At 42.2% G+C, this 21,674-nt stretch overlaps 1 protein-coding gene across 1 annotated transcript in view; it reads right to left on the minus strand.

Moving 5' to 3' along the window:
* The window catches only part of RASEF (RAS and EF-hand domain containing), a 74,075-nt gene that overhangs the window by 36,631 nt on the left and 15,770 nt on the right, over positions 1-21,674 (minus strand). Inside the window, exon 2 of the mRNA XM_039250399.1 lies at positions 3,490-3,636. Coding sequence (XP_039106330.1) covers positions 3,490-3,636 — 147 coding nt within the window. The remainder of the gene's footprint in view (positions 1-3,489; positions 3,637-21,674) is intronic.

Genomic DNA, 21,674 nt, shown 5'->3' on the forward strand with positions numbered 1-21,674 from the left:
TAACATTCCCGGGGTGCCTGGGTGGCTTAGTCGGTTAAGCGTCCAACTTTCGCTTAGGTCATGATCTCGCGGTTCGTGGGTTCGAGCCCCGCGTCGGGCTCTGTGCTGACTGCCAGCTCAGAGCGTGGAGCCTGTTTCAGTCTGTGACTCCCTCTCTCTCTGACCCTCCCCTGCTCACACTGTCTCTCTCTCTCTCTCCTAGAAATAAATAAAATATTAAAAACAATAAAAAATAAATAAAATAAAATAACACACCCTGTTCCTTCCACATAATAAAACGAGATTGGCAATTTGTCCATTTGGGTGTAAAATGACATTAAAGCTAGACATTAAACAAATGGTATAAATTAGATAGAATAGCATTAAACTAGATTGTGGGAAAGAATAGATAAAGATACCAAATCACTGAGAAGCTCTCAATAAATTCTGAAAATCCTTTCTATTGCCATGACTGAGTGACAACTCTGGACAAAAAAAGAACCCTGTGGCAAACAGATGATTAGATATAATTCTGAAATGTTATTCTATGAAACACATAGTACTACAGCTAAAAGGGGGAAGAAAAGAATCTCAATGACTATTTCTAATCAGTTCCCAAAGTTCTAGAATACAGATATATGGTCTCTACATGATAGAAAAATTCTTTTATTAATGTCATCACTAAATCAGCTCTCTCTCTAGAGGCAGAACACACGGATTTGCCAAAAAGTCAGAAATGGGAACATTTCCTTGAGAAGAGTTCTGGGATAGTTTTCTTGAGCAGCTGTTTAGCATGGAGACAACTGCCCCTTTACAATGGCTGAGACTTCAGATTGAACCCTTAAAAAAGTATTTTTGTTCTCTCTCTGCTCTAGGTCTGATTATTTACATTTTCTCATGCATGGGCCTTGCCTACTCAACTAGATTACAAGAGACTTGAAAGCAGCCACATGAAACTTAGAGGATCAATGACATGCTGTTAATAAAAAGACCTAAATGTAAGACATCCCATCTTCTAGTGTGATGGCTTCCATGACATCATCCTACCTGCTTTCCACATATTTACTCCTTGTTAACAGTCTGTTCGTACATTAGTTTAATTTCCATATCAAGTTCCAAATGAATATAGAGGGCTTGGGGGAAGGGCCCAGAAAAAAATTTTGAATGACTTAACTACTATTTTCTGCTTGTGTTTTCTTCATCTTTACCTTATAGCTTGCCCAAAGGTATGTTAACTTGGTTTAGAAAGTCAGCTATTTCTCATTCGTTTAAAAATACTTAATATCTGGGGGCGCCTGGGTGGCTTAGTCGGTAAAGCATCCGACTTTCGCTTAGGTCGTGATCTCGCGGTTCGTGGGTTCGAGCCCCACGTTGGGCTCTGTGCTGACTGCCAGCTCAGAGCCTGGAGCCTGTTTCAGTCTGTGACTCCCTCTCTCTTTGACCCTCCCCTGCTCACGCTGTCTCTCTCTCTCTCTCTCCTAGAAATAAATAAAACATTAAAAAAATTACTTAAAAAAAATACTTAATATCTGAAATCTAGGAATTACATATCTCCATAGCAACTCCGGTTTGGTTTGATCAACTCTGGGAGTGTGAAAAGCCAAGCCACATATCCCTTCTCTCTCTACGATCATTTTTCCAACCGCTCCTTCTAGATATCCAGTCCTAAACATCTGGGCATCTGAGATTGCTCCTGATGTGTTCTTTCTGCCTTCCTCATTTCTGGGCAACTTTTTTTTTTTTTTTTTTGGTAAATTGAGGTACTCTATAATGATACAGTGTTTGCCCCCAGCAGTCCCTAACTCCTAGTGAAATGTCTAATGTGATGAAGACTGTCCACTCTAACCTATAGCCCAGGGCTCCCATCCGGACTGGTGCGAGTACAGGGCGAAAAGAGACCCTCTCCCAACCAAAAAACCCAGGTGAGGATGGATGGCCCTCAGGTAAGAACATACCTTGGTTCTTGGTAGGTGTCACGTAAGCACTTCAGCAAGGTCCTAGATACCGAGGACAGAGCCTGACTTTGGATTCCACCCAGACAGCACAGAAGCAGGGAGGAGAGAAGCAATAACAAAGCCCAACACATGTGCCACACTCACTCCGCAGGGGCAGAACAGCCTGGCTGGTGATGAGAACACTGAGAATCCTATTCTTTTTTCCCTTATGGGTTTACATGGCACTATCCTTAATGGTCACTGTAAATGTGTGTGTGTGGGTCCCACATGTCTTTGTGTGGGTCTGTGTACATGTATGTGTACGTGGAAGTCAGTCTTTTTTAATAGGCATTCACCAGACACTCTGAAATCTCAACACGTGTGTCTGTGAATCCCCCTCAGCTCCATAATGCTCTACAGAATTTGGAGTGCAGGGGACCACCCTCCTATCCTACTGAAAGCCCCTGGCAGGCAAACTTGAGGGATAAGTGCAGAGTCAGGAACGGAACATGTTCACAAGAAACCCCATGACTGGTATCACTCTCACATGACCCCAGCGTTATACAAAGTCCTACTTAGCATCCATGTTTTAAAACACACCTCGTCTATATGTTAGGTGCCTTCACTTACTCCAGAGAGTCAACTAGATAGTTCGATCATCATTTGAAAGAAAGAATGAAGAGACGGAAGAGTAGCCCTCTCCTGCCCCCATGCACACGGGGGATCTCCTATCAAAGAGGCCGTTACAAGTTCTGGGCAGAGACCAGCAGGACCTGCCACACACTCGGAGATGCCACTGAACGCGACGAGCATCTGTGGGGCAGAACACCAGGAATTAGGGCAAACAACATGCCCTCTTTCCCATGAATGCCAGAGGGCTGTGGTCCCTCTGGGGAGCAAAAAGCCTGCTGTTGGGACTGTAACACATCTAAGGTCTTCCTCTGCACTGGGCTGCTGGTAAAACCAGGAAGATCCCCTATGTGAGCCAGGTAGGGCTTACACAATCTGTCTGCACGACAGCACGGGTTTAAAGCTTTTTGGCTTTCCGTTCAGGCTGGGTGAGGAGGGCTGGAGAGAGGAAGAGTCTCCCCACTGAGCACGTGTGAGGGGCTCCACCCATGATATCACCCATTGTATCTCAACATCCTGAGAATGTGACTATTTATAGCTTCATTCTACAGATGCAGAAACTGGCCCAAAGTCACACACCTGTCAGTAACGAGGCCAGGCTTCAAATGGAGTCCTGTCTGCCTCTCTGGATGGGTTTCCTGTATGTTTCAAGTGGCTGGATAGAAGAAAACGAATCTCTCTGGTCTGTATGGAATCACTGGCCTTGAAAAGTTTATTTGACAGGGTCACAGCGACCTACTTATGGACTGCGGCTGCCCCTACAAAGTACTGCCTCGTCGACTCAGCTTCCCTCAGGCTGGCTGAGTTCAGGCAGCTCCAGATTCCTGAGGCCCAGGAAGTCCACCCACATCAAAACGTGATTGTGCAGTTCCATCCATGTGCCACCTGGTCAGACAGCCAGTTAAAGGACCCCCACGTGCCACGTAGAAAGGAAAGGCCCCAGTACCTCTTCACCGCAATGGCCAGGCTTTCCATTTCTGTGCTCTGCAGTTTGATCTCGCGGATGAAGTTTCTTATGACATGTTCATACGGCTGAATTAGTCTTGGCTCCACAAGGTTGATGTTTAGATACAAGGTACTAACTTGCTCTTTTCTGCCAAAAAAAAATGCTTTTAGTTAAAATTAAAAATGAAATCAAACCAAGTAAAAAGTAAACAAGCAAATGTGCAGAATTTTCAGAATTCATCATTTGAGGAATGAGAACACGTAAGAACCAAGGAAGAAAAAAGGAACAATAACAGAAGGAGTGGAAAGGAGGGAAGAGATAGCAGTCAGAGATGCTGTTGCTTATTCTGTATAATATTTTTTAAATGCAACGGCAAGTTTATCTTCTTCCTGGATTTATTGAGGTCTGAATGGATACATAAAAATTGTATACAGTAGGTTTATAAGGTCATGACTTAGTGTTAGAAGATATAGACCAGTGCATAGGGAGGGACTGACAGGGAGGGGTATTTTTTTGTTACTGCTATTTTTTTTTTCCTTTAACAGAAAGGCAAACAGATGTACAGAAAAAAAGTGAGGTAACCATTAAACCTATTTATAACATGTTCTGTCAATCCCTAATAAGACATATTTCAGCACTGATGATCAGAAGATTGAATGTATCTATTATTTATAGCCCATTAAAAATCACTTCATATAAATTCATATATATATATGTGACAATCCTATTTGTCATTAACTTTTATTAAAAGACAAATACTGCAGAGTCATTTCAAAAGAAAAACTGATGAGCCTTGGCAGCTCGCCTGCCGGAGGATAAAGGAGTGAGTCGGTGGGGCTCGCGGTGCCCCTGACCCAAGTTCAGGACCTGATGCGCTAAGGAAGGAAGGAAGACCCTGTGAAGACACAGAAAGGTGGCCATCTAAAAGCCAAGGAGACCAGCCTCGCAAAGAACTAACCCCGCTAACACCTCGATCTGAGACTTCTAGCCTCCAGAACTGTAAGAAAATAAATTTCAGTTATTGAAGCCACCCAGTCTGGTATTTGTTACTAGAGATACCTAGGCGACCAGAGCAGACAATAAAAGGTCCCCGAATGGCTGAGCAGCAGAGCTGGGATTCCACTCCAGTCTGGGGCTGGAAACCACATGATCCACCATAACATTATTTTGCTTCCCAATTGTGTTAGACACCTGAACCTTGGCAGAAGAAATGGGATTCAAAATTAATCCACAGAACTATGAAACAGTGCCAAATGTGAGGTATATATTAACCTAGAAGCTTAGTGAAGCATGGCCTCAAGGTGTGTCCATGTAGTTATAAAAAAACTCCTAGGTTTGCACTTATAAATAAACTAACTGCTCAATCTGAACAGATGCCAATTATGATTTGAAAGAACTGCTCAAGTGAAATATTATTAATAAACCTGAAGGATTAAGTCGCTTTATTTTCTATAAGACACAGAAAGCAGTCAACACCCTTCCCATCAGAGTGGAGTACAAATCCTTGTTGCAATAGTGAGCCCTATTTACTAGTGCAGTAAACAAAACAAAACACAGAACACAATCTAAGAGTAGATTGTCCCATGCGATTTCAGTGCATAACTGGATCATTAACTTCTTTGCCTTTTGTCATTTACGGATCACCAGCAGGACACAAAACATAAAGACTTTCTCCTTAATAGGGACCTGCCTGTCAGAGATGGCCATTAAGATACTGTCACCTAGAGTCCTTGTTTAGTGGCAAACAGCACAATAAAATGTTCAGAAGCGGAGATCAGCAGATTCCCTGACTTTCTGCACGTTTCAAAAATAAGAAAGAAACATTATAATTTCTACATCTTCTCAAGTCCTTTGCTGGTCTTGCCATTATAAAGAATTTCAGGGATGGTTTACAGTGAAGTATACAAACAGATCAATTCTAGAAAATATCTGCCATCACAGGAGATATGTTCCAGAGCAATGCTCATCCGTCCTGCTGCTTACTGGGCATACAGGGAGAAACCACTTCCCAGAACCACAGGCGTGCACACTGGGGCCACGTCACTGGTCCCCATCAATGGAGCAGGAACAGAAATGGTGTGTTTGCCACTTCACGGCTTGTCCCCTAATGCTTCATAAAATCCTCAGTTCATACTCGTTCTTATTCTGTCTCTCTGCATCTCTCCTTCCACCTCCTTTCCCTCTCTCTCTCTTCTCATTCCTCTACCTCTTTCCATCTCTCTTCCTCATCCTCACAGCTTAAGTGAAGAACTCCAATATGGCAAAGTCCCAGGACAGAGTGTGCTCGGATTCCGGAGTCCCCACGCGGAGGTCACCTGCTCCGCAGGGCTGCCTGACCACTTTAATCTGAATGACACAGGAGAAAGAAACAAGTTTGTGTTTTGTTTGTGTTTTGTAAGTTTGTTTCAAGCCACCAGGACTTGGAACTTGTTATAGTCAGTTTGAACTTAAAAAGTTGGCATTACAGTTTCCTATTTTGTTTTTTTAATCATCCTCTTCCAGATTAAATTACTTCCTCATCTTTTTCCTTGATAGCTTCGTATTAACTACGTAAAAGCTTCTCATTACCACTACCACCCACTCTCTTTCAAGGGAACAAAAGACTCCTCTGAAGCACTCATATACTGCACCTTCCATTTGCAGTCCAGGCAGTGACTCAGCATTCATATGTACAAGTCACTTAACCCTCCTGACAACCCTCTAAAGAAGTTATCACTAGTATCCTGTTTACCAAAGAGGAAACTGAGGCAGACACAGGTAAGCATTGTCCTGGTGGCAGAGCCAGTATTTCAACGCAGCCCATCGGGCTGGAGTCCAGCTGCCCATGGAGAAACTCGCTCTTCATGCCAAGAGTAGATGTTGACTGGTCTTCAGGGGTCCCAAGGGCATGTCTCCGTGTATGAAAATTTAACATACCAAGATTTTTAAAAACTCACTTTGGAGAAGGATGTGCATTATCGCTGCAGGGATTGTCCACGTTGCAAAGGGACTCCTTTACTTTTTTTTTTTTTAGTGTTTATTTATTTTTGGGACAGAAATAGAGAGAGAGACAGAGTGTGAGAGGGGGAGGAACAGAAAGAGAGCAAGACACAGAATCCAAAGCAGGCTCCAGGCTCCAAGCTGTCAGCACAGAGCCCAATGCAGGGCTCAAACTCACAAACTGCAAGATCATGGCCTGAGCTGAAGTTGGACGCTTAACTGACTGAGTCACCCAGGCACCCCGCAAAGGGACTCCTTTAAAGAAGGAAGGCATAGGGGCGCTTGGGTGGCTCAGTCGGTTAAGTATCTGACTTCAGTACAGGTCATGATCTCACGGTTCTGGGTTCAAGCCTCGCGTCGGGCTCTGTGCTGACAGCCAGCTCAGAGCCTGGAGCCTGTTCCAGATTCTGTACCTCTCTCTCTGACCCTCCTCTGCTCACGCTGTCTCTCTCTCTCTCAGAAATAAAAACATTAAGAAAGAAAGAAAGAAAGAAAGAAAGAAAGAAAGAAAGAAAGAAAGAAAGGAAGCAAGCAAGCAGGTAGGCAGGCATGACTAAGATTAAAATGAGATAATCTCATAAAATTTGGTTTGCCTACAGCTATCTGGGGAAAGCACAATGGTAGACAATAAGGCACACTCCCACCTTCCCCTGCTCCCCATTATCCTGTGCACCTCGTTCGGTCTCTATCTGTGAAACCAGAGGACCACCTGGATCGTGCCGGGACAGCCACCAGAACACACTTGGCAACAAGACACCTCACGCAAAAAAACAAAGACACAAACTGCCTTACTGTAACACGAGATGGTATTGGGTCACTCAACGCAGGCTTTAAATGCCAGCCACCCGCACAGACAGCAAACACATATGGGTTCTTCAGCTCAGCCGACTTGGTGCCTCTACTTGGTGCCAAGACGATCTTTATTCTGCTCCTAAGAGTGCCGCAGTCACCGCCCTGCCTGGGTGTCCTTGCTCCTGCCGTCAGAGGTTAAACAAACAGACAATGCACAATGCCACACACACAGCTCTGTTGTTTTCTGGCCCAACCCAGGGTGGCACATGTGGGTGCTGAGAGTGGTGCCCAGCAGTGATAAGACCTGAAGCACTTTTAATTCATTAAGTCCAGGGACCGTCTCAGGCGATTACGCTGGGACTCACAGGTACCATGTAGACGTGTCTACAGACGTGTGCCTGACAAATACTCGGTAAAAATGGAGGGTCGAGTCATGGGCTTTAGTTAGCCAAGGCAAAACACGGTGTCTGCACTTCGGTGCTGAGAGCCCCTAATGCTAAAATAATCTAATTTATGTCTGAAGGAAGGAGATCCAATGAAAGGCTCAGAAAGACATTAGATCAGAGAAACGGAGATCAGAGAAAAACACACCCTGAATTATCAACCACCTTTAGATGTTTAAAACTTGAGCCTACTCATCTTCTTGCTGATAAATGACAAGATCATTTGTAAAAAGAAAAAAAAAAAGACGGTGGTGGCTAATTACTGATGAAAAAGTCACACCTTAGAATTTTAAAATTGTCCCTGGGAAAATAAAAAATAAAAACCAAAATAAAATTATCCTGGGAAATATGCATTTTAAATCACAAATATTCCCACTGAAATTGAAAGGGCTATTTATTATATGAACTTAGAAGAAAAACATGTACACTTAAGATGTGCAAAAATTTTAAAAGGGTCACATATTTTTACAGGATTAATACTATACTTAGAAGAGCACATCGATATCTACCTTTATGTGTATGTAATGTAGTAGGGCCAGTATTTAGAATGCCTGCACCCCTCTGGTCTAAGGACACCTCTAGGAGGCACCTGGGGGGTTCAGCTGGTTGAGCTTCTGACTTTGGCTCAGGTCATGATCTCACAGTTTGTGACTTCAAGCCACTCATGGGGCTCTGTGCTAACAGCTTGGAGCCTGGAGCCTGCTTCAGTTTCTGTTTCCCTCTCCCCCTCTCTCTCTCTACCCCTCCCTTGCTTGTGTGTTCACTCTCTCTCTCTCTCAAAAATAAATAAACATTAAAAAAAGTAAGGGTACCTCTGGGAACAGCCAAGCACAGACAATACCACTCCACACTAAGGAACACAGTGACCCAGTAAGGTTGTTAGGAAAAGAGTCCATTAGCTTCTAAGTCTTGCTCCCTTAAGCATTAAAATAGGGAGCCAACCTATTCATTCAAACTATGAGATCTAAAACCCAATCCATTTTCTATGAGCAAAAGCTAACAGCATTAAGTACCAATGTCTGCATCACTGTACACTAGGGACTGCCGTAAGAAAACTGACATTATGACACTAATATCTGAGCATGGGAAATTAAAACATCCATGCCATCCAAGGGGCCCCACGCTAGATCCTAAAAGTAAAATGCTAAAAAACAGACTGAGTTCTTTCCCTCATTTGAAGGTTAAGTACAAGATGCTCTGGCAGCATAGACAGGTGACTGTGACCAGCCTTTCAGGGATAAACTCGGGGATGAGTAGATGTCAATCAGGCAGACAGCAGGAAAGAAGCGAGGGAGTGGTGGCCTGTCTGAGGCGCCTATAACCACAGGTAGGGATGGGGGGCAGGTAACTGGAAGAAGCCAGTGGGACTGGAGAGCTCAGAGTGGGGGAGGGGCGGCAGCAGCACTGGACGTGGATGTGGCAGAAGAAGGCAGCAGGAGCCAGAGCAGAGGACCTCACAGGGCCTGAAAGCACAGCAGAGACACGATGGGGGTGCAGGACAGTTATTGAGAGGTAGGAAGCCACCAGAAGTGTTAAAAGGAAGTGATAACTTAATCAAGCTTGCATCTTTACTCTTCCCATCTTCACAAAGTTTTGGCTAAAGCAGAAAATTAATCAAAGGACTCTGAAACAAGTTCATAGAGATAAAGGTAAATCTAAGTCCGCTGTCATTTAATCCAGAAGTGTACCACTTCAGAAGCTTTCGTGAACTTCTACCTTCCTTTGCTATAGAATGTGTAAAATTATAGACATGTAAAATCTGATCATATAGACCAATAAATCATGAAAACAGAACAGAGAGCCCATAGAGACCCAGGTGAATATAGTCAATGGATATTTAGCAAAAGAGCAAGGGTAACACAATGGAGCAAAGACAGTCTTTGCAACTATAAAACTTCTAGAAGATAAGAAAGGAGAAAACCTAGATGACCATGTGGTATGGCGACAAATTTTTAGATACAACACCAAAGGCATAATCCATGAGAGAAAAACTGATAAGCTGGACTTCACTAAAATTAAAAGCTGCTGTGTGAAAGTGCCAAGAAAATGAGAAGATAAGCCACAGACGGGAGAAAATATCTGCAAAAAGTACATCTGATAATGTACTGTCATCAAAAATATACTCCTCAAAAACCCTTAAAACTCATAAGAAAACAACCTGATTAAAAAGTGGGTCAAAGACCTTAACAGACACCTTACCAAAGAAGATACACAGATGACAAATAAGCATATGAAAAAATGTTCCACATCATATGGCATCCGAGCAAATGAAAACAAAAGATTCCACTACAACACCTGTTAGAATAGCCAAAATTCAGAACACTGACAACATCAAATGCTGGTGAGGATGTGGAGCAACAGGAAGCCTCACTCATTGCTGGCGGGAATGCAAAATGGTAGTCACTTGGGACGACAGTTTGACAGTTTCCTAGAAGACTCTTAACCATACAATACAGCAATTTATCTAAAGGAGTTGAAAACTTATGTCCACACAAAAACCTGCATATGAATCCGTAGAATCACTTCCATCATAACTGCCAAAACTGAAAAGCAACCTGTTCTTTGGTGGGTGGGTGGATAAACTACAGTGCATCCAGACAACAAAACAGTGTCCAACAATTTAAAAAAAAATGACCCATGAGGCCATGGTAAGATACTGAAGGACTTTAGATGCATATAACTACACGAAAGAAACCAATCTGAAGAGATTACATATTAATTCCAACTCTGACATTCTGGAAAAGGCAAAACCCGGAGACAGTAGAAAGATCAGTGGTTGCCGAGGATTGGAAGGGAGGAGGAAGGATGAAAAGGTGGGAGCAAAGAGGATTTTTAAGGCAATGAAAATACTCTGTACATAATGGGTATGTGTCACTGCACCTTTGCCCAAACCCATATAAGATACACAAGAGAACCCTAATATAAAATAAGGAATTTGGGTGGCTATGGTATGTAACTGTAGGTTCATCAACTGTAACTAATATATCATTCTGATGGGAGTTGTTGAAAATGGAGGAAGCTGGCAAGTGAGGGGGCAGGGAGTATATGGGAAATCTTGGCACCTTCCTCTTAATTTTTCTGTGGCCCTAAAATTGCTCTAAAAAATAAGTCTTTTTTAAAAAATATCTGAGAGTTTCAGGACGCTTAGGTGGCTCAGTCAGTTGGGCGTCTGACTCTTGATTTCAGCTCAGGTCATGATCCCAGGGTTGTGGGATTGGGCCCCGTGTCAGACTCTGTACTGGGCATGGTTGCCTGCTTGAGATTCTCTCCCTCTGCCCCCCTACCCAGCTTGCTCTCTCTTTTTTCCTCTCTAAAATAATAAATAAATAAATTAATTAATTAAAAATCTGATAGTTTATTTCTCTCCGGGGTAAGAAAAATGACCTCTCTGGATGCCCTGAACCACCCATAGTATCATTTGGTCAGTAAGTGGAAAGGCTTATCCTTTTACCCCCACACAAGTTAGGTAAAAGTTACTGGCTTCAAAACGTACTCTGATTACATAGGACATCTACTTTCAGAACAAACCCCAAATGACTAAAAAACAAATTCCAACAGCCAAAACCAGCTCCGGCCCTAGAACAGGGCAGCATTCACTTTCTTTGTAAAGTTCGTGCCTTTCTCTTCAGACAGGGCGTGGCTCTGTGCCAACTAACCGCCTGAAGCCGGCCGCTTCTGACTGGAAGGGATTTGGGCTGGTGTTCTCACAAAAAGTGAGAACATTAACTCAGTTATAAAATTATTTCCGGCTCTCCCTTCCAGAGGGAAAAAAAATAATGGTCTCTTCAACTTGGTCCCACCATCTGACAGACAAAGAGACAAGCCAGTCCACTGGCCGGGCCTTTCCTTGGCTTTGCTCTGCGGCCGCTCTCGCAGAAGATGGCCTCAGTTCAGGTGTTCACCCACCAGTGTCTCATCCAGGACCCCTGCCCAAACACACCTCCCACAGGTAAAGTTCCTTCAGGACCATCCCCTTGACAAGTATTTTACTTCCCTAAGCACTTATATGGATACTATTCCGGTAAAGATTTTAAAATGGAAACTCCCTGGGGAATGATTCAAAGTCTAGAAACATTTCAAATTGTAAATTGCTTCCTATTTGAAATTGCTGACATTTAGTTACTGGGAGTTTACCAATGGAGGGAGGAAGGCAGACACAGCAAGAGGCATGTGCTAAAGGCTTAGGGAGGGCACCCTCCCAACAGCTAAGGCCTGTCTCAGTCATGAATGAATGGTGCGTGGGGTAAGTGTAATGGCCTGGCTAAATCAACTGCTTCCTCACCACATCCTTGGCTTCGAGACCCAGGGCAAAACGCTTAACCTCCTGAGCTTCCATTTCCTCAGATATAAAGTGAGGATAGCAACGGAAGCTCCCAGATAATCTGAGCACGAATCCCTCCTGAAACACACACAACTATACCAGGCACACTGTAGGCAATCCATAAACACTGGCCATTATTATGGTTTGTTATTGCTCTTGACTCATCTACCCCAATGCATTAGAAAGAATTAGGGATTACCTCCTGTGCGCTTCTGGGTTGTGTTTTAGGAAGGCACCAAAAGGGAAGAGGCGGTGTGACATGGAAACCTCACACACAGAACTGCTGCCTTATGGGTGCCAGTGCAGAGGAAAGTGAAAAATGAATATTGGGTCGTGCCAAGGTCAGTTTGCAAAGCTTATGGCCCAGGGGTGTGATATAATGATTCATAAGAAATATATACATCTCTCTTCATACTGTGTCCTACCCTTTAATAAACTGGTAAATGTTAAGTAGTTGTCTCCCTGAGTTCTGTGAGCCTCTCTAGGAATTAATTGAGCCCTAATCAGCCAGAAGCACAGGTAACAGCCTGAGGACTGGGACTGGCATCTGAAGTGGGCGATGAGGAATGAACCCTTAATCTGCGGCATCTGATGTTACCTCTAAGTGTCAGAATTGAGTTGAATTCTTGAACACCCTGCTGGTGTCTAAGGATTGCTTGGTTTTGATGGGGGGGTGGGGGGTGGGGAGGGTGCAGAGGTCAGCCCCCACCCATGCTGGAATTGGGTCCAAGTGCTCCAAAAGAAAGGGTCAGTAAAAGTCTCCTGTAAAGCACCAGTCAGAAAATATTTATGATTTCTGTTGCAAATACTCAACTTTGCCATTGTAGCGTGAAAACAGACACAGACAACACATAAATGAGTGAGCTTGGCTATGCTCCAATCAAATAGGCCAAGGGCCAATGGGCCTTCCTTTGATCCCTCTTATAGTCTATTGACAGAAGGCCCTGAGGACAGTAATGAGGATGGGGTAATGCAGGCCTAGCTTTCTATACACAAGGGAACAGGCGGGCCTTTGTTCGCATCCTGCCCCAAGGAGCAATTTTTTTAATGTATATGGATATCACATTGTCAGCGTGCTCCATATGTGTGCACGTATATGTGAAATGACATACCTCTTTACTTAAGAGTAATGACCACGTACGTTCACACCACCAGTATTTCTCTTCTATCAACTTACCCGGAGTCACGTTAAATGTAGGCACAATCCAGTAATGTTAGTGCAAGGTGGTGTATTTTCACCGAAAATCTCTTTGTTTTGGTAAGAAAGACAGGAGTTGGGGAGAAAATAAAAGAGTGCCACATCAGTTCCTATGCAAAACCTTCCTTTAGATGACATCTGTCACCTTCCCAGGTTTCCCTGGGACAATCTCAGTTTCAGTTTACACTGTGGTCCCATATTCCATCTACCTTGACTTAAAAAAAAAGGAAAATTCTGCATAAATGCTTATCAAAAAGCTACATTAACCGTAGCTAACTGTTACTAAACTTCATACTAACTACGCGCTGAAGTTATTAACAGCTGCATGACACTAAGCCACGGTGAGCTGGTGGAGCTGCACCCTTTTACCTCTTGCTGTCACCTAGTGCTGTGACACACCCCACCCATGCAGTGGAGAGACTTCTCACCAACAGGTGGCTAAGTCAGAAGACAATCAGTGATAAGCCCATCTCTCCTCTCCTGACCCTTTTCAGACACAGCATTAACTAAGCCTTCCCTTTCAGTTCCAAGGAACAGAATACTCACTGATAAGACACATTAGGCTCGGACAAGAGCAGCTGCAGACAGGTAACTCTTGCGGATCTCAGATGCTGCTGCAGAAAGGCTGGGGACAGCCAGTCCGTTGTGCCGCTACCTCCAAGATGCACAGGGCAGCCAGGAGGCCGCTTGGCCGAATCAACGGGAAATTAGGAAATTAAAGGCACAGTGTACATGAAATGGGTACAGAAAACAGAAGTCGGACCACCCTGTCCCATAGCAACAGAAAACAACTGGAATGCGCTTGCTATTGTAATTGAACCATTTTAGTACAAGTCATATGTATAACTACTTATTTTATTGAATGGGAACGCTTTTACATTTTGCAATGAACCTCTAGCAACAATGACCTCAAAGAACAAACAAACAAAAGTTCATGCTTTAAAAAGGTAAGTACCAAACCTCCTTTCTACAAGAATGATGGTGATAAACGTGTAACTTGCTCAACATGTTTGTCAATGGTCACAACCCAGAGGAGCCAAAGGAGACATAACAACTAGATGGAATGTGGTGTCCTGGACGGAATGCTGGAACACAGAGAGGACACTGGGGGGAAACTGAGGAAATATTAATAAACTATGGACTTAAGTTAATAAAAGACATACTAGTATCAGTTCACTAATTGTTTGCAAGTGTACTAAACCAATACAAGACATTAATCATGGGGGAAAGTGGGTGCAGGCTATAGGGACACTTTGTACTAGCTTCACAATTTTTCTGTAAATCTAAAAACACTCTAAACAAAAGAAGTTTATTTAAAAAAAAAATAGTTTGTCAACATTTAGCCTCCACCATGGTGGACCAGAATGATAGCACTAACCTCATGAAATCCAGAAGTTAACGGATCTCCTAAACGCATCTATGTCTTTTAAGAAAGCTGTTCAGGGTCTACCATTCATTCACGCAGCTGCAGAATGAAAACATGTAAAGCATGACCCTTCCCTTAGATCAAAAGACTGTTCCTCTAAACTGATTCTGTGTATTTTCACATCCAAGTTTTCTTGTACAAATGTGCACATGGTAAAGCAGCAAGTGTTTATGTATCCTGGTTAGCGGAAAAAGAACTCTGCAGAGATAAACGAGGCCAGCTTTATATCAGTGTGATCAGTGCTTCTAAAAAAAAAAATCAGTAGAGTTAGTTCCAATAATGGCTTGGTTTTGTTTTTTTCAATCCATTTCACAGAATCAGAGTAAAGCTTTTGGAAGTTCATTCTCTTGAAGGTAAAACATCCAAACTCATTATACATGTTACTATAAATTTAGTAAAATCTAAAACAAAAGCACTGTGGTTAAAAATTAAATTTTTACTAAATTAAAAAACTATGGAGTACAAATACATGTGGAGCTGGCAGTGGTGCATGTGACTGCATCTGAACAGGCTTTGATATTCTTACCAACTGAAAGAGAAGCTGTAGCTATCAGAATTTCAAATATATTCACACATATCAGTGTGTCATCTAAACATTTTTGTGGTGGTTACTTTTTTTTTCCTCTGTGGCTTGTCATCATTCAGGTTTTGGAAACATGTGAACCTTTCGAAAACTACTTAACAAATCATCCTATGTTTTTTTGTAAACCTGTCCCCTAAGTTGGCATTACATTTTGTTCAAGATCTGTTGGAAAACTTTTATCAAGTTAGTCAACAATGGGAGCTATAAAAACTACCTTCAGCTTCTGTAGCTGTTAGCAGGCTGGAATTCATTGAAAAATAAGCCTGAAAACAGGAAGGCACTGATGAACTAAACAGATTAAGTAAGAGCCCAAATGTTACACAAATTAAATTCCAAAATTCCGTAATTGCAATTTGGAATATCTCAACCTCCTATTTTTACTTGATTAAATTTATGCTCTGTACCAAAATAAAATGAAATTGAAAAGGTCTATAATTTTGAAGCATCTCAGTACTGAAAAACATTCATAAGAATCATAATAGGAGGTGACAAGTCCTGTCTTGTAAAACGTTAAGAAATCTGACAAAGTATTTGTGAAAGAAAGTACTTTGAAGGGAGACAGAAAACATAGGCCTTGTGACCATCGAGGGCGGAAATATTTACATATGTCAATATTTACACATGTCAATATTTACACTTCTCCATACTAACACTAAATAGAATTGAGAATATCTGCCATTTATCAGAATCTGCTCTAAGTTTATGCCAGAATTTTCTCCATAACTGTACCTCAGTGCTTGGACAGAGAATGTTTTCTCAGTGAAAAACGTGATGACCTTCTAAGAAGAGTCAACTGCTGATGTCAATAACTTCAACTTTAATAATCATAAAATGTAACTCTAAAGATCACAAGCAATTTTACGTGGGGGAAAAACCCATAAAAGACCACAATGAGAAAAGACAGTCTTCAGGGAAGTACTAGAAGTGGAGATGAATAAGTAACTGATTAAACTACTGAAATATTTTCCAAAACTAACTATTCCACTTATACAATTTTTACATATTCGCAGGATTGATAAAAAGAGTTTCTTTGCCTTAATGTATATAAAAATGTGTTTATATTTCCGAAATAACTTTATTTTTAAAACTTTTTGAATAGAACAATTTCATAGGACCACAAATATAATCAAAGCAATTTGTCAGACAACATAAATAAGATTCCAAGAAAGTTAGATAATCTCAAGTATATTAGTTTCTCTCATTTTATTCATAGGAAAATTCTGGGTTGGAGGGTCAATTCTATGATCTCTCTACTTCCTACCTCATTCCCCTCAACCCGCTCATATTCTAAGCTCTCTTAGGTGCTTACAGTCCTCAAATATTTTTGACTGTGCCCAACACATAGTACATAAACTTTCAACCAAGGAGACAATGCCAGATCGAGTATGTCACGTTGGTTCATTTCACATCATCCCATTCCTTAACTCTTTTTTTTCAAATTTTAAGACTTAAAAAGGGTTGGGAAACACCTGCGTCCCTTCCTGGTTGAAGTGTACTTTGATATTGGTCTCTGATCAAATCAAAACCCATTGTATCTCCTATCTAGAAAGTAATCCCTGGGGTACCTGGGTAGCTCAGTCAGTTGAACATCCAACTCTTGGTTTCGGCTCAGGTCATGATCTCACAGTTCATGGGCTCAAGCCCCACATTGGGTTCTTGTCTGATGGCAGGGAGCCTGCCTGGGATCCATTCTCCCTCTCTCTCTCTCTGCCCCTCCTCCGCTTGCTTTCTCTCTCAAAATAATAAATTTCAAAATAAATAAATAAATAAATAAATAAAAAGCTCTTTTAGAAAGTGAACCCTGCATGTCAGTCAAGGCACTCCCAAAAGTAGCCTCCTCCATGAAGCCTGCCCTGACTGTTTCAACCACAAGATACCTTCCCTTCAGACCCCCTGCCACACTTCATCTGCAGCTCTGTGGAGTGAACATTTTTCTGTGAACGTTTACCTTCCCAGTTACCCTATAGCCTCCATAACCCTGTAGCATCAGAAAGATGACCTGACACAGATCTTGCATTAATGAAGGAAGGAGGCCAGAGCCTGGAGAAGGAGGACTCAGTGGGAGCTAAAGAGGAGAAGAGAGGGTGGCCTTCTGTGCTGGGTCTGAGGCTGGCTGAAGAAGGCTATAGTGAAGAGGGAGCAGATGAAGCCTGCTGGTCACAGGGTCAGGGATGAGACTCACTGAGGGAAATCTGACTGCCAAGGAAGAAGGGCCAATCCCCTCCGAACGCTGTGAGAAAGCAGGGCTTTCCAGAAAGCACATCTCAACCCTACAGGCAAGAGCGTACACTGTTACTCGAAACCCACTGCTGCCCTTCATTTACTTTTCCCTTTTCTCATTTCACGTTGTTTCTAACAGGGGATGTGCCCAATATTTACCACATAATGATAAGAGTCCAAAACTGTCCACTTCAGAAACTGTCTGTCCTGCGGAAGTTTGTCACTAGTATCTCTGATAGGCGCAGGTGCCTTCGCTCTCCTCCACCTCAGATCTCCTTTTTGTGGGTTGAGGTTGCTGAAATCGCAACTCCAGCGGCATGGCTAAACTAGTGTTGTGAGTCCTGACTACACTGTCTCAGTAATAAATAAGGATGCATCAGTAACAAAAGAATATGTATGTTGAAGCTTCAGAATCATGAGTACCACTAAAGAGCACATTTTGTCTCTCCTAAAATGAGCATATTCTGGGCTCTAAGGGCATTCTACCTGTTCCCTCAGCGGCAAACATATTTCTTGAATTTGTATTTAGTATATATTGAAAACCTACTACTAATTATTCATATAATGCTAAATTCTTATTGACGTCACGGAAAGAGAACTGTCTGGTGCCAAAGCTATAGTCACATTTTCTTCAACAGTTAAATCTTGACCTGATGCCAGAGTATGGATGATATGAGCAAAAATTTTGTTGTACATCATACACGTCGTAACATATCTTAAAAACTTCTCCTGAGGGTCACTAGAGTTTTCTCTGAAAGATCATGTAATTAAATAAGAAAGTTTTTTCAATGGCATCCTTGAACTACCTCAAATTAAAACTATTTGTATACACAGCAGTGTTTGTTTAGTTAGTGTACGGAAAACACAGCAAAGAATTTTTAATCTACTTTTTTAAACAATCTTTAATTTTTACCTACCTATCTTCTTACCTACCATCAAACATAAAGATAAATCAATAATAGCTTTCCAGTCTCCCTGTTTCATGCAAAGAGATGGATCAAAAATATTAAAGCTGAATTACCTGTAGAGATTTCCTTATAAATGTTTTTGAACACATTTCCCTTTTAAAGTAAAATGTTGCCGATATCATTCATCTGGCATTTCAACAGCTAAGATCTTTTGAGAGACCGCTAGTCTAATTCAGCGGTGCCTGGGATGTCTTTTCCACAAGGAAGAAGTTTCCGGAGATACACTCCACTGCTTGTCAACTGTCCATTTCAATGCTTTCCCAGCATCCTGCAGCAAAGTTTAATTACTTTTTCATGTGATTTTCTGAGCAACTGAAGGGTGATTTTCTGGAATGTGATTTAAAGAAAGGGGTTGCCAAAAACCCTATCAAAACCTGACTTTTTCACATTATACAAGGATCAATTGTCCTGAAAACAAATCCACTTATGAGTTTCCACAGCCGCAGCACACTAGCAAACATCCTTCAGATTTGCAAATACTATCTACTGAAGGAATCTGACCTCAACCCCTCAGGAGAGCCAAGAAAAGAAAAACTGGTCTCTTCATTGAGGTATCATCTTAACTCACTGGTTCATCAGATTGAAAAAAAAAAAGGCAATTTCAGTAAGCTGTGTATTTATATTTATCTCAGTTTATATTTGTCCCAAACCTTCACTCTCCCCTGGTTGGTAGTTCTGGTTCCCTGTGGAGTGCCTTCTGCACTCATGTGCATGGAAAACATCCCCTCTGGGCAGTACAATTGGCCCTAACGCTACTAAATAAAATGGAAACAAATGTTGAATGGTTGCTTTCAATTCAAGTACTAAAGAAGGAGCGTAATAAAATTACATAAGTAATAAAGTTATTATAAAAATCCCTTAAGAGTGGTTAAGGAGAATGCACAAAACTGTAGTATGTGTTTACCTCCATGGATAGTTTTTGTAACATTTCCCCAAGACGCACAAAAAAGAGCATTAGAGGGACACCTGGGTGGCTCAGTAAGTTGAGCGTCTGACTCTTGATTTTGGGTCAGGTCACGATTTCACAGTTCTTGAGATCAAGCCTCACATCTGGCTCTCAGCACAGAGCCTGCTGGGGATTCTCTCTCCCTTTCTCTCAGCCTCTCTTTCTCAAATAAATAAATAAACTTAAAAAAAATAAGCATGAAAAATAATTTCAATGACCATCTATTGGACTGGGCCATTGGAGCAAGGTCCCACACCTGGCCAGACTCCCACGGGTTCATCCAAGCATATACCCATGCCCATTCTTGGCTAGACACCTGTGTCTCACATGTATTCATAATAATAAAATTGAATGTTTGTGCTTATCCAAGTGTCATAATTTCTACAAAGATAATTTAGAACTATCAGGTCTACTTTGCAGAACTTTCAAAATGAACATGGGGGAAAGGAGCTACCATAGGAATTAGAATTAAGACTGCAAAAAATAATAATAATAATTTCAAAATGACAACAGCACTCTAGCTACCTAAAATTCAGGGATCTGGCACCAAGAAGAATCCAAAAGAAGGTTGAAAGCCAAGAAAGAATGAAAAACAGCCTCTGAGGCACCCCTGCTCAGTACAGGAATAACCCACATTCAAACTGGGGTTTGAAAACACAATTCTAATAGATTTTATCATTTGCTTTGTGAATCTTCCACAGATGAAGGTACCCAGGAAGGAAGGAAGAATAGACCATCGTGAAGTGTCACCTGGCAGCCTGACCGCAAGAACAGAAAATGTATACAGGAACTCAAAAAGCCGAGCTGAACTACCATCTCCACAAATCCTGGGGATACTACAGCCCAGGATGCACCAGACTTCATGATGATGACCCTGAGTCAGCAAGGAAATCTTAAATCATTTTGCAGTTATTAACAGCAATGCACTGTATGTGTCCATGGGCTCATCAAAGACGTGCAACCGACTGCTCACTGTAGCAGTGAGAGCCACAAAGTAGAAATTTCCCAAATGGATAAATAAATTGTGGTACCTTCACACACAGGGATACTCTACAGCAATGGAAATGACAGAAGTACAACTCCGAGCTCATGGATGCAATGTGGAGCACAGGAAGGTAGATAACACTGTTTGAGCGCGTTTGTAAATTAAAAAACCCGCAAAGGAAAATGACTGCTTTGGGGCGGAGGACAACAGGGATTGGAAGGGAGCATTGGGGGCTTCTGCAAATTTGGTAAAATGTTCTGTTTCTTGATCTGGATGCCGATGACGTGAGCATTCCATCTGGGACAACAGAGCAAGATTAAGCTCTGTGAACCGTTCTTTATGCATATGTCTTGGAAGAATATATTCACAAAATACACAATATATTCGAAGAAGTATTGATTACTTATCTTCATGGTAAATTCTGTCATGATCACTTCACAATTAAAATTTCAGACAACCAGGTGCAACCCAAGGCATAATTCTGGTGTATGTCACGTTCGTATTTTTTACCTAAGTTCAACATTCTCTTTCTGGGTCTTTTCTATCTTTTTATAAGCAACTCCCAAGCAAAAGCGGCTACATCCCATGCTTTCATTTCTCATTTTGCTGGCAGAGTTAAAAAAAATTTTTTTTAATGTTTATTTTTTAGAGAGAGAGGAGAGGAGAGGGGCAGAGAAGGAGATACAGAATCCAAAGCAGGTTCCAGGCTCCAAGCTGTTAGCACAGAGCCCAGCACGGGGCTCAAACTCACAAACCGTGAGATCATGACCTGAGCCAAAGTCAGACACTCAACTGACTGAGCCACCCAGGCTCCCCTCCCTGACAGAGTTTAATATGTGCACAAATCACCCAGGGACCCTCTTAAAATCCAAGAGCTTCAGCAGGTTCATGGTGGGGCTTCAGAGTGTGCAGATCTAGAACCACTACCAGGTGGTGCCCATCTGAGCCCCTTGAGTAGCGGTGCCTGAGAAAAGATGTGATTTAAAAGCAGCATCGGGGCACCTGGGTGGCTCATGTGTTTAAGCAACCAACTCTTGATTTTCACCTCAGGGCATAATCTCACAATTTATGGGTTCGAGCTTCACAGCAGGCTCCATGCTAGCTAGCAGCCTGCTTGGGATTCTCTCTCCTCTCTCTCTCTCTCTCTGCTCCTCCCACACACACTCTCTCAAAATAAGGAAACTTTAAAAAAAGTTTAAAAAAGTAAAAAAAAATTGGGGCGCCTGGGTGGCTTAGTCGGTTAAGCGTCCGACTTTCACTTAGGTCATGATCTCGCGGTTCGTGGGTTCGAGCCCCGCGTTGGGCTCTGTGCTGACTGCCAGCT

This window comes from Hyaena hyaena, unplaced genomic scaffold (assembly GCF_003009895.1).
Source record: "Hyaena hyaena isolate Hyena2069 unplaced genomic scaffold, ASM300989v1 scaffold_369, whole genome shotgun sequence".
Lineage (NCBI taxonomy): Eukaryota > Metazoa > Chordata > Mammalia > Carnivora > Hyaenidae > Hyaena > Hyaena hyaena.